We start from the raw sequence: 13,587 nt of genomic DNA, 5'->3' as shown, positions 1-13,587 counted from the left end.
AAAGGCTTGGAAAAAGCACCATAGGAGTACAAAAGAGAGAAGAGACACTCACAGAATTCAAGTGGAGATTCACTCCAAGGTCAGGACAGAAAGGAGCTGGAGCACAGAGGGTGAAGTCAAGAAGGTTCAGTCATCAGACCATACAAGCCAAATGGATTACTGTGGTGATGTGAAGCCTGTGACCTGTTTTAAGGCTGCAACTCTGGCAAATGGTGCTGTTCTGCCTGACAGTAAAAAAGCTGCTGGTAAAAGACAAAGCTCTCACAGAGCGCTCAACACTTCCTTGCTGACTGATCACTTAACCACTATTTACTTAGGACTTACCTATTTTTCTGAGACAGGGCTTCCATAAACTGTCCAGACTAACATCAAACTCAGTCAATAATATATATTAATATATATTATTATATATTATATCACTATATATATTATATATTATATCACTATATATAGTGAAATTGTGACTTGTTTATACAGTTAGTTTCCATGTTTTCAATACCTATGACACATTACTTTGATAAACTAAATTATTTTAACAGGTCAAAGGTGAGTAGATTAGCTTTGAATGGAAGAAAGAATTCTTAGAACTAGGCAATAGAACACTTAATACCAGTACTGCAACGGTAGGGAGAGGGGAAGAGGAAGAAAACAAAAGCATTCCTTGAGACTTATTTAGATCAAGAGAAAGAAAAAGTGTTGAGATGGAGAGGTTTGCAGAAGGTATGAGAGAGGAGGAGTTGACAAGTTAGGGACTCAGCAAAGCAGGAAGCAAGAACATCTGCAACACACCCAGGGGTTGAATGGCCAGCGGCGGTGGGTAAGATGAAGGTAAGGACAGAAAACTGCCCAGTAACACACACAGCTTAGCTAAGAGCCTTTCGGGACAAAAAGGAAATGGTTTGTTCAGGCTTGAGTATGACATGTCCCCCCAGAAGGTTTATGTGTCATGCACTAATTGAGACAAGATCATGAAGCGCTACATTTATTAATGAGCTAAACCACTGATAAATTAATATTCATGGACTACTAGGTCAGGGCAATCAGAGAAAGGATCACATCTGTGAAGGTACATCTGCCCCACCCGCGCCCCTTCTCACCCTCTGCCTTCTGGCTATCTTAGGTTGGCAGTTTCCCTTCACAACTTTACACCATGCTTCTGTCTTGCCACAGGTCGATGAGCAGTAGAACCAGCCACCACAGACAGAAGCTTCTAAAACCATCAACCAAAACACACTCTGTCTCCCGTAAACTGTTTCCTAGGTACTTTCCCACAACAACTAAAATGGACTAGTACAGTATGGATATGTGTCGTCATCATCATCACACTCAGACTTTGTAGATTACCTGCAGAACTTTCTGAAGATGCTGGGCTCCCCCTTCCACCAACTCAGCATATCCAAGCAGAGGCCCAGTAATCTGCACTTTCACCGAGAGTTCCATGTCCTGTGTACTCAGATCATGCTTAGGCAACATTGGCCTAAGAGTGACCTGAGGGGCCAGGAAGATGGCTCAGTGAATAGAGTATGAGACTATAGTGGGGACCCCAGCCCCACATCAATGGTGGCCCACCTTTAATCCCAGCACTCAGGAGGCAGAGACAGGGGTTCTCTGAAGCAAGGTAGCTAGTTAGACTAGTCAAGTCACCCAGTGCCAGCAGACATGCGCACCTACCTATAATTACTGCTACTACTACTACTACTACTAATACAATCTTTAAAAAGTAGCTTAGAAAAACAGGTAAGAGAAGAGTGGCAGACATAAGGCTTACTGATAGAGACACTCTGTCTACACTGCATAACACCAGACCAAGCACTTATCACCTGGGATAAATGTAAACACCATTGTCTACACTCTGTAAACACCATTGTCTACATTGCAGACAAAGTGCTTACCACCTGGAACACACTGTACACACCGTTGTCTACACTCTGTAAACACCATTGTCTATACTGCAAACCAAGTGTTTACCACCTTACCTTTACCAGGAGAGGAAAGTTACTCTGCAAAGCAGCCGTCATGGCATTTCCATACAGTTTCCTCCTCATGTGGTCTTCACTCACACTCCCGCCACCAGAGTGATACCCTAGTAATGACTTCAACATGGTTTCAAATGGGTCCGCTGAAAGAGACAGATTCAGTGTTTCTATATTAAAATAATAATTCAAAAGAAAAATATTCAACAAGAAAACAGAGGCCAGTGAGGTAAGGGAGAGAGCAGAGAGCAAGGCCATCTTCCCAGAGCACTATTAACAGTCTTTTATAAATCTCAACAGTTCGAGGGTCAGTGAGAACAGGCAAAATTCCACCATGCTTCACTAATGCCTGCACAAAACATTCATGGACATGACTACTTTTTCAAAAGCTGTGTTTTCTTTTTTTTGGCCTGGATGTTCTGCCTGAATGCATGTGTGTATACCACACACATGCAGAAGCTACAACAGGGTGCAGCATCCTCTAGAATGGGAGATACAGTCTGCTGTGAGCCTTCATGTGGGTGCTGGTAACAGAACCTGGGTCCTCAATGCTACCTTCCCAGCTCTGGGATGACAAGAGCATGTCACCACACCGGGCTTTCTGTGTGGTTGCTGGAGATTGAGCACAGGTCTGCACGCCTAGTTAGGTGTTTGTCCAACTGAATCCTTTCCCGAGCTCTGAAATGTATTTTGATACCAAAAGTAAGGCAAGGCATAATTTCTTTTTAAATAGCTATTCAGCTGTCTCAGAAATATCTACAGCCTTTCTCCTGTTACAAAAATGCTCTTTTTCCCGAGTGCCTGCTCATCTAGTAAGTAGTTACTGCTTGGCTCCACCAGTCTAATCCTATCACCGTGTGTGTCTTTAAATCAATCTAGTGTCCTACACTGCACTGAGACAGCACAGCTATTTCTTTCACTAATATCCCTCAGGCTTTTCCTACCTGCTCATACACATTAACCTTTCCAGACAGACTCTGGAACTATTTTCTCAAGATCTTTCAAAAGAACCCCGAGGTAATTTACAATAGGATTGCACTGTGTGTATTTGTAAACTAAAGATAATTTCATACTATTGCATCTTACTAAATGAAATAACCAGGACTTCAGTATGCACCTAACACACAGCACAGAGCAATTAGTCACCATCAGCCATTCCAACCCAACAGCAATCTTTCTTTATAAACACTTGTTCTCTGAAGGCAAGGAGCAGCTGAGGAGAAAGCGTTACTTACAAGTTTTATTGGGGTTGAAGTGCTGCTTCAGGACGTCGGCAGTGCCCAAGCTGACCACAAGACGCCTGCCAAACCAGAAAGAGGCCACAGGCCCATATCTTTCATGCAAATTAACCAGGAACTCATGCAAACTCCCACTGTTCACAATGTCTGGAAGGTTACCATCTCTGATAAAAGATAGACACATCATAGAATCAGTTTAACTTGGAAAAATCAGAACGGCCATAGCTGACGATGAGTTAACAGTGACAACAGATGAAAGATTCATTAATTTAAATTATTGAAAAACCCCAAACTTGATTATACTCACCACCCCACGGTTTCTGTGATTACATTTAGTAATCAGATAGATTTTTCTGAGAATTTTGAGAATTCATGACACCTTGAATCAAATAAGAGCAATACAAGGAACATCTGACATCGTTCAGGAGAACCACCCAACTGTTCGCTGGTCCCTGACAGCCATGGACATGCTCACAGACTGAGGGAACCCTAAGTTCAACTTCGAAGGTTGTTTTGTTTTTCTATCCTGTTTCTGTCTTATTTTCAGCTTTCTCTGGATGGGGGGAAAAGGGAAAGTAATGACAGCCTTCCTCCCAGATCATAAAGAACGTTAGGTAAATTTAAATAAAATGAGTAATGTAAAAATAAAGTTTAGGACTGAGGCTAAAGTTCAAAGACAACATTTGTTTACCAAGCTTGGGGCTTTGGGTTACACCCCAGCAAACGCCCCCTCCAAAAAGAAAGGGAAAAGGGAGAAAAAACTCCATGAAACATAGTTTCTTGTTCTAATGCTGAAAAGGGAGAGGTGCCTCTATTTGATAAAATCACAAATGAACTAGCAGCAACGAAAACCTTACTTTTCTTCAGTTGGTGTAAACCCCGGAATTCCTGACGCTTGTCGGGAAGCCTGAATGAAAAAAAAAAAAAATTAACAGCTTAGTGTAATGAACTGTCACAGATCTGAGAAGCCCTACATGTTTACACACGGCATCTCCAAGACCTTAGACAACAGCCTTCCAATTCAGCTGAATCTAAAGGCTCATTTCTACATCAAAATAAAACTAATACACCCCTGGTATAAGAGAATTACTTTATATCTTTCCCTGCCAATTTTTTAAAAAATATTCTAAGAATTTAATAATTGCTCTAACAGTTAACCATATCATGTATATTTTTTCTTGTATGTGTGTGCATACGTGTGTATATGTATGGCTACAGATACATGTATGTGGATGCATATATATATATATATATATATATATATATATATATATATAGTCAACACTGGTGTCATTTTCAAAGGCTGTCTGCCTTGGTTTTTTGAAACAAGGTCTCTTACTAGGAACTGGAGCTCCTTAATTAAATGAGGTTGGCTATCCAGACGATTCCAGGGATTCAACTGTCCCTGTACTGGGACTAAAACCAGGTCCCACTCTTTGTGTGTGTGTGTGTGTGTGTGTGTGTGTGTGTGTGTGTGTGTGTGTGTGTGTGTGTGTGTGTGTGTGTGTGTCTGCAGGATTAAACTCAAGACCATGCTTGCTCAGCAAACACCTAGCCCACGTCAGGGACATTCTCTTGTTTCTATTATACTGATCCTGTATATGGTCCCATCCACTTGGCTATAAAAAGAAAAAAAAATTATTGTCTAGTTTATAATTCACTCATTTCTGAAATACATAGGCTCCTTCTGGTCAAATAATAAACCAAAGTCAGTTGTGCTGGCCCAGATGTGCAATCCTAGCATTCAGGAGACTGAAGGATGACCTCATTCAAAGACAGACAATACTACATAGCAATCCTTGTCTCAAATGAAATGAAGCCTCAAGTGCTAACTCCAGGGGGCTCCCCCTGAATACCCGGTCCTCCATTTCCACCCTCCAGTCTAAACCCCAGCTTTACAGCAGACCCCCCCCACCCACACACACAGTGTGACATCTCTTTCCTCTCTGCTCCACTTCCCAGGGGTCTGTGGAGATCCTCATGGTACACCCAGCTTCCCTCCATGCTGTGAACCCTCTCAGCCACCCCCTTCTTGCTTATCACTACGCCTTTGTGTAAAACCCCGAAACCCCTTCTACCCAGGACTCCCAGTGGCCGCACATGACAGGAGCTCAAGCATTCCTGCCAGACAACCCAACTCCAAATGAATCAAAGGCCTCAACTTAAAACCAGAAGAGAAAGTGGGGAATAGTCTTGAACTCATTGGCACAGGAAAAGACTTTCTGAACATAACACCATTAGCACAGGCACTGAGATCAACAATTAATAAATGGAACTTCATGAAACTGAAAAGCTTCTATAAGGCCAAGGACACCATCATTCTGACAAAGTGGCAGCCTAAGAAGTAGAAAAGATTTTACCAACTACGTATCTGATAGAGGACTAATATTCAAAATATATACAGGACTTCAAAAACTAGATACAAAGAAAACAAATAACCCAGTTTTTAAAATGGGGTAAAGATCTATGAAGAGAATTCTCCAAAAAGGAAACACAAATGGCTGAGAAATACTGAAAGAAATGTTCAACATCCTTAGTCATAAGGGAAATGTGAATCAAAATTGCTTTGAGACTTCATTTTATGCCTGTCAGAATGGTCAAGGTCAGTAAGACAAATGACAGCTCATGCTGGGGATAATGTGGAATAAGTGGACTACAAATCTGTACAGAAATCAATGTGAAGGCTCCTCAGGAAGCTGGGAATTGATCTACCCCAAGATCCAGCTTTACCACGACAGAGACACTTGCTCAAGCATGTTCATTTGCTGCTCGATTCATAACACCTTTTGGGAACCGCCAACAGATAAAGAAAAAGTGCTACACTTACACAATGGAATATTACTCAGCCATTAAAAATAGGAGATAATGAAACTCATAGGTAAATGGATGAAGCTAGAAAAAAAAATATACTGAGTGAGGTAACCCAGACCCAGAAAGATAAATATAGTATGTATTCACTTATATGTGAATGTTAGCTGTTAAGTTTTCAATAAGCAAGGTACAATCCATAGAACCATAGAGATTAGGCATAGAGTAAGGGACCAGAGCTGGGAGATGGGTCTCTTTAGGAAGGGGAAATAGAATAAATAGTTACGGATGGATTGGGGAGACTGCAATGAGAGTATCAAACAGGGATGGGAGGATAAAGTGGGGGAGAAAGGGAGAAGTTGAAGGGACAGTTAAAATTAAGGGCCCTTTGAGGTGTCATATAGAAACCTAATACAGTAGAAGTCTCCTACAATATATACACATATGGAGGGGATCTAAAAAAAAAAACTCTCAGAGAAACAGGGGAGACAGAGCCCCAGTTGGACATCTCTCATCACCAAATGAAGCTGCCAATACTGGGACTGGGTTACATCTAATTGAGTTGTTGGCCAAAGGGTTCCCATGGGAACCCCCAAACAACCCAGGCTATTGCTAAGGCTATTGGTTTCTCTCCACAAAGTAATGGCAAGGCTCTATTGATGAAGACGACACCACACAACTCACTGAACATGGAGAAGTCAAGCGGGTGCCCTCCTAGCCTTTATCCCCACTGACTGGTGTTCATGGTACTCAAAGGTACTCTGCCTGCTACCAAAGACGGGCAAACTCCAACCCAGCCTCAAACCCTTCAATATACAATGATGACCTGCCGGCAAGATGTGCTAGTTCAAAAATAGCACAAAGCTTCTGGGAGTAACTAACCAAAATCTGACTGGATTTAAGGCCCACTCCATGAAGTGGAACCCATGCCTGACACAGGTCAAGAACCTGAGACATAGGGAGAGCCAAATACTGCTGTTCTGCTAAAGGAACACAAAACTGACTCCTAGTGACATTCTGCTGGTCACAGATCAGGGCCTTGTTCCTCCATCATCAGAGAAGCTTCCTCTTGCAGTAGATGGGAACAAATACAGAGACCCACAGCCTGGACAATGAGCAGAGAGTGAGAAACCTTGTAACACTCAGTCCTAAATGGAATATCTTCATCAAACCCCTCCTCTCAGGTTCGGGGAATCTTATGGAAGAGGAAACAGACAGATTCTAAGAGCCAGAGGGATGGAAGAAACCAAGAACACAAGGCCTTCAAACACAGCAGGACCAGTGTACAAATGAACTCACTGAGATGAGTGGGCACAAGGCCAGTGTGGGTCTTCAGTCTTTGCACCATGGGGTCCCAGTGCTGAGAGAAGTGGACACAGACTCCCATCCCTAACCCCAAAGTTATCTCCAACTGATAACCACTCATAAATGAAAAATTAGGTTTTTCAACAGTTTCACTGGGGATACAAACCACTTTTTTTGTTTGTTTGTTTTGAGATAGGGTTTCTTTGTAGCTTTGGATCCTGACCTGGCACTCACTCTGTAGCCCAGGCCGGCCTCAGACTCACAGAGATCAGCCTGAGTGCTGGGATTAAAGGCATGTGCCACGACCACCCGGCTACAAACCGCTCATAAGGGTTGAATGAATTATTAGGAGTTGGGGCCTAGTTACAGGACAGACACTAGGCATATGCTCCGGGCCCCTTTCATCCTCTCTCCCTCACTGCTCTTCTGCCTACCAACTGCCAAGTGGCAAACAGCATTCTTCCACCTGTGGTGTTTTCTTTGCCTCAGCCTAAAAGCCAGAAGAGCACCAACTGAAATTTTAGAGTTTGAATCTTCCCTCCCTTGTGCTCTTTGCTATTTTGTTAGTTTTAATCAACAACAGAAAGTCTATATGTGGTCCTCTATGTACCTTCTGTCTTCTTCCATTCTGTGACCACACTTTACTTGAAAGCAGACCCTGAGATTCCAGAGTCCAAGAACATCTGGGGTGGTGACAGATAATCATTTTACTCCTCTCTTCAGCTTCCTGTCTTCACCAACGATCAATAATTCTGCTTATACGTCTTTGGGGGAAAAGGCAACTGGGAATCTTCTAAGGACACCTGCCTACATCTGTTTCCTTATATTCTTTCTTCTCAAATTTTACTTATTTTTATTAACGTGTGTGTGTGTCTTCTTGTTTGTATGTGCACCACATATATGCTGTGCCCTCAGAGGCCAATAGAGGGTGTCAGATCCTGAACTGGAGTTAGAATCAATTATGCCCCACCCCTATTCCCCGTGAGTGCTGGAAACTGACCCTGGGTCAGCTTCAAGAGCAGAAAATGCTACTAACTGTTGTGGAATATTGTTTTAACTGTGTAAAGGCGGGTTGCATTTGTCTCTGCTGCCTTTGTTAATGCAAAGATGTGTTATATATGTTTGATTAAATAAAATCAACCTGGGATCAGGAGGTTGCGTCAGCATCTAGCTGACGGGAAGTGGTAGGGAGGAACTAAGTATAGCGGTTCTTTAGTCAGGGCTGAGCAGAAGTCACCCCTTTTTCAGGAGACCTGAGCAAGGAAAGAAGGTTAGCTGTTTGTTATTCAGCCTCTCTGAGCAAGGAGGATTTCACGTCAGCCTTTGAATCCTGAGTTCTATAGACGGATAGAGATTTAGATAAAGTTTCCTTTAGCAGCTGTGATGGAGCCAGTGACCAGAGAACAGAATTCCTGCCTGGCTGTGCCCATGCAGCTGAATCAAATCGCTGTTGGTAGCTGAGAAGTTGCAATTACAGGTTGGAACAGCAGTTGTGTAAGGTGCAGCCACTGTACTGAATGAAAAGCAATTAACTTCCGAGCCATCACTCTGGCTCACTTCCTCACAGTCTCTCTTCCCTTGAGTACTGTGGATGAACTGTCTAGCTCCCAATGACAGTTCTGTATCACACTACACCTGCACTAATTCCATCCCCTCTCACCTACTCAAGGAAATAGCTTTAACAATTCTGTTTCCTACAAGGTGATTTTCCTAACTTCACAGTCCTCATCAGCTCATAAACACGATGTAATTTCTCCCACATGGAAGCTCCCTTCTAGTCATTCCCCACTCCACACAACCAGCCCCCTCCACTGCAGAACTCTAAAGAGTTATGCATACATAAGTGCCTTTCAATACATTCCAGTTAGGTCACCGCCCATCATCCCGCTGACCAGTCCACTCCATGTAAGTCACCGCCCATTATTTCACTGGAACTGCTCATCTTCCATAACTATCATCACTAAGTTCTCACGCCTGAGCTTCCTTGGCACATTTTGCCACATTTGACTTAACTGATTACTCTTTGCCTTTCTTTGATCTGGCTGCCACTCCTCAGGATTCTCTCAAGTGCTTTTCCCCTACCCCAATTCCTCTCTATATACAGAGAATTCAGGTTTTAGACCTGGGAATTCTCTCCTATATCTAAATTCCCCAAGAGACTGGAACATATTTCCTAGCTTAAATAAGCAGTCCCCAAACTATCTCCAGTCTCATCTTTTACCTAAAGCTCAAAACCTGAAGCTGGATGGTTGTGGCATTCACCTTTAGTCCCAGCACTCAGGAGGCAGAGGCAGGCAGATCTCTGTGAGTTTGAGGCTAGCCTGGTCTACAAAGGGAGTTCCAGGACAGGCTCCAAAACTATGGAAAAACCCTGTCTCAAAAATCAAAACAAACGAGGATGGCCTAGAAACCCTTCCCCTAGAATGAGATTGATGACTACTCTCTATGCTATCCTAGAGTCATCATCCAGTGGCTGATGGAAGCAGAGACAGACATCCACAGAAATACACTGAGCTGAAATCTGGAACTTAGTTGAAGAGAGGGAGGAATGAAGAACGAAGGGGTCTGTACCTGGTTGGAGAAACCCACAGAAACAGTTGGCCTGAAAAAGGGAAAGCAGATCGACCCCAGATGCTCTTTGGGAGGCCAGTACGGGACTGATCCAGGCCCCTGATCATGGATGCCAATGGGGAGGCCCCTGCACTCCTGGGAACCTCCGGAGGGAGGTGGACTGGCGTTTTGCCCTGGTGGGTGGGGGGGACTTCGAGAGCCCATCCCACTTGAAGGGATTCGCTCTGTCTCTGAACACAGCACAGGCCCAGCACAGGAAGATTTGGTGGACTTGGTGGAGCCCCGGTTGGGGGCCCTACCCTGCCTGGGGAGTGGCGGGTGGATGGGGTGGGGGGTAGGTTGGAGGTGGGGGAGAAGGAATGGGGGTGAGGGGAGGGAGAGGGAGAGGGGAAGTACATGTGAAACAAGCCTGTTCCCTAACTTGAATTAATAATAATAATAATAATAATAATAATAATAATAATAATAATAATAAAAAGAGAAAAAAATCAAAACAAACAAGCAAGCAAGCAAGCAAACAAAAAAAAAACCCTCAAAATTTGAGTACTTGATATTTGCCTCCACATCCCCACCGGATGTCTGATGTCTGTTTCCACATCCCCACCGGATGTCTGTCTGATGTCTGTCTCCACATATCCACTTGGATGTCTTAACAGGCATCTCAAACCTGGCTTAATCACACCAAACTTCTGATCCCTATGAAACCCCACTAACTCTCACCAAAATAAAAAACTACACAAAATCCTCACTTCCCCTGGGGCCATATCCATTCTTTTTTAAAATCATATTTTATTAGTCCAAATTACAAACAAGCCTGCTTCACATGTCAATCCCTGATCCTCTCCCTCCCCTCCCCCGCCCACCAAGCCCCCATTCCATCCTCCCTGTGTTCCCCAGGGAGGTCAAGGCCCTCCCTGGGGGATCCCCTAAGTCTGTCATATCATCCTGGGCAGGGCCTAGGCCCTCCCCCGTGAGTCCAGGCTGAGAGCAGGCTAAGAGCGAACATCCCTCCACGTGGGATGGGCTCCCAAAGTCCTTTTGTACACCAGGGATAAATACTGGCCATATCCATTCTTACATCTACCAACACCCCACAAACAATGGTGTTTTTCTTCCAGCATCTTCTTAAGCTCACAATTTATATTCAGCCTCACTGTCTTTATCTTCACAAAGTTGTAGTTGTTACCAATGTGCTACTTCACCTGGCATCCAAGCCAACACCATCTCTCACCAAAATATTGTAGCCTCTTTCCAACTACTCTCTGTTCCTACCCTTGCCTCAGCCCCATAATTATGGTCCATTCTTAAGACAGTAGCCAGTATGATTCCTGTAAAACTTAACTAATAAAATTAGGGTTGTTTTGAAGTGGTATCTCATTCCCTGTATGCCCAGCTCTCAAAGCACTCTTTTAAATTTGGAAATTCCTTGACCCGGAGATTTGCATTTATGTAAAAGGAATGAACCCAAGACATTTTTTCTTGCTTATTATTAAAGGAACCCCATCATTTCAGACAAGTTCTCATGTGATCCAGGCTGGCCTCGGCTCCATATTGGAGGAAATCCTTCAAACTCTCCTGCCTTACCTCCCAAGTGCTAGGATTACAGGCCGGAGACATCATTCCCGGTTTTTCTTAAAACTAAAATTGCAGGCCGATGGCGCACGCCTTTAATCCCAGCACTCGGAAGGCAGAGCCAGGTGGATCTCTGTGAGTTTGAAACCAGCCTGGTCTACAAGAGCTAGTTCCAGGACAGCCTCCAAAGCCACAGAGAAACCCCGTCTCGAAAAACTAACTGAAATTGCCACTTATCTATTGAAACCCTCGAGCAGAACACTGACCAAAAGTCCTTAAAACGGCCTCTCTGATGTTTACACCCGTCTGTTCTCCCTGTCTGGTTTTACATCCGCTCCAGCCACAGGGATCTAGCTTGCTAGGACACAGTGTGTTCTCTCACTTCTTCATGTCAATGTTTTGTTTCTCATAAGTCCACCAGGTATTTGTGGTATCGGTCTAATCCATTCACTAGCTCTGAATAGGACACTTCCAAGGGTCATTTCCATCCCCAGTAATCTACCTGAGGCTGTTTACCTTTCCACTTTTCCACAAATCCATCAAACTTTGCACACCTGGGGAGAGCGGCGGGTTGAGGCAGGACATAATGTAGTCCAGGGTGGGCTTTGAGCCCTCATTCGCCTGCGGCCACCTCCCCAGCACCGGTATTTCAGGTACACTCGATGCCCATTATACAAAGTGATTCCTAACCACGAACTCGGGATTTTGACAGCGTCCCCTCTGAACAGGGCAGGTGGACAAAGTTTGGGAGCTGGGGAGGGGGTTGGGCGAGCATCTCAGCGAGCTCGGCCTCACCCATTCCACCTGTGATGCAGGGACAGATGCAGGGGGCTGCTAGGGGAAGATGGAAGGAGTTTCTCCTTCATTCGGTAGCCAACCGGACTGCGGTCTGAGGGTGTCAGTACCTCAAAAGCCACCCAAATAATTCAACGCCGCCTCAGAAGACAGGAGGAGAGCGGCACGGGAATAGCCTAGACCCCACAAGACACCTAGACCCGGGCTCCGGGGCGCGCATGCGCACGGACACGCATGCCGGGGCGGTGCCACGTGACTCCCCCGCGAGCGCTCCCCTCTGGCCAGCAGCCCAGATCCACGCGGCCGGCGCAGGCGCACCCCGGGGCCCGAGGCGGCGGTTACCGGGTAGAGGTACAGCACCGCTCCCACCAGCGCCAGCAGGAACGTGACGGCGAAGATGGCGAAGTCCAGCATGCTTCCGCCCGCGCCGCGGTCCCGGGCCCAGCGCTCCGCAGGCGGTGCCGCGGCTGGGGAGTTGGCGGGCGCCGGGGAGGCGGCTCGGGCGGCCGGCGAATGGGAGCCGGGGTTGCCCCGCCCCGCCCGCACTGGGCGTCACCCCTGCCCTGCCCCGTAAGGGCTCCGCACTCAACACGGAAACCTCCAGCCCAGGCTCCCACCCGGGTCCCTCTAGGGGCCAGAGGCGACACCAGCCGGCTTGCACAAGGCCATCTCAGGGATGGTAGTCACGCCCGTACATGGGAGTGAGACTCATGACCCAAGCCAGTCCAACCTGGACACCCGCGTGGTTGAACAGTTAAGCACCATTAGATGCTCCTTGTTCTCAAAACAAACAAACAAAAAACCCCAAAATGTGGTCGTTTTGTTTTGAGACTATGTAGCCCTGGCTAGCTTGAAACTATGTAGACCAGGATGCCCTCGAACTGACAGATCTTCCAGCCTCTGCCTTCCTGTGTGCCACAGTGGCAGACTACTGGTAGGCAGGATTTCTGGCTGTTAATTCTGATTTGCAGTAAATTCCTTGCCAACCTCTAGCTCCTACATAAAGCTGAAAACAGGAGGCTGGGAAGGTAGATTGGTAGAGTGCTTTCCTATTATGCAGGAAGTCCTAGCTTCTGTCCCCAGGGCCACATAAGCCTGGTGTCAAACACGTAATTGCAGCACTCAGGAGGTGGAGGCAAGAGAATCTAGGGTTTGGTCATTCCCAACTACATACTGAGTTCCTGGATTATCTGAGACTCTGCCTCATCAAATCAAGTCATTGAAAATAATGCCATATAGGGTTGCCAGTGGCAGGATAATACTGGACATCCTATAGAAAGCACCGTGTGTTGTGTACTTTAGTATTTCAAGCAATGCTTGAAATA

The 13,587-nt window shown here is 45.4% G+C and overlaps 1 protein-coding gene across 3 annotated transcripts in view; it reads right to left on the bottom strand.

Moving 5' to 3' along the window:
* The window catches only part of LOC100768685 (cytochrome P450 20A1), a 40,389-nt gene extending 27,617 nt beyond the window's left edge, over window positions 1–12,772 (bottom strand). Inside the window, exons 1-4 of one of the 3 annotated variants that reach the window (XM_035440972.1) lie at window positions 12,581–12,772; window positions 4,069–4,118; window positions 3,209–3,375; window positions 1,977–2,119 (exon numbers count right to left, since the gene is read on the bottom strand). In XM_035440972.1, the coding sequence (XP_035296863.1) occupies window positions 1,977–2,119; window positions 3,209–3,375; window positions 4,069–4,118; window positions 12,581–12,676 (456 nt within the window). In that variant the 5' untranslated portion in view covers window positions 12,677–12,772. The remainder of the gene's footprint in view (window positions 1–1,976; window positions 2,120–3,208; window positions 3,376–4,068; window positions 4,119–12,580) is intronic. The other 2 variants (XM_027397014.2, XM_027397015.2) reach the window with 2 other exon arrangements.
* Between the last annotated feature and the right edge of the window lie 815 nt (window positions 12,773–13,587).

The sequence above is a fragment of the Cricetulus griseus genome, chromosome 2 (assembly GCF_003668045.3).
Source record: "Cricetulus griseus strain 17A/GY chromosome 2, alternate assembly CriGri-PICRH-1.0, whole genome shotgun sequence".
In the NCBI taxonomy this organism is placed as follows: Eukaryota; Metazoa; Chordata; class Mammalia; order Rodentia; family Cricetidae; genus Cricetulus; species Cricetulus griseus.
This window is presented reverse-complemented; position numbering and strand designations above follow the sequence as displayed.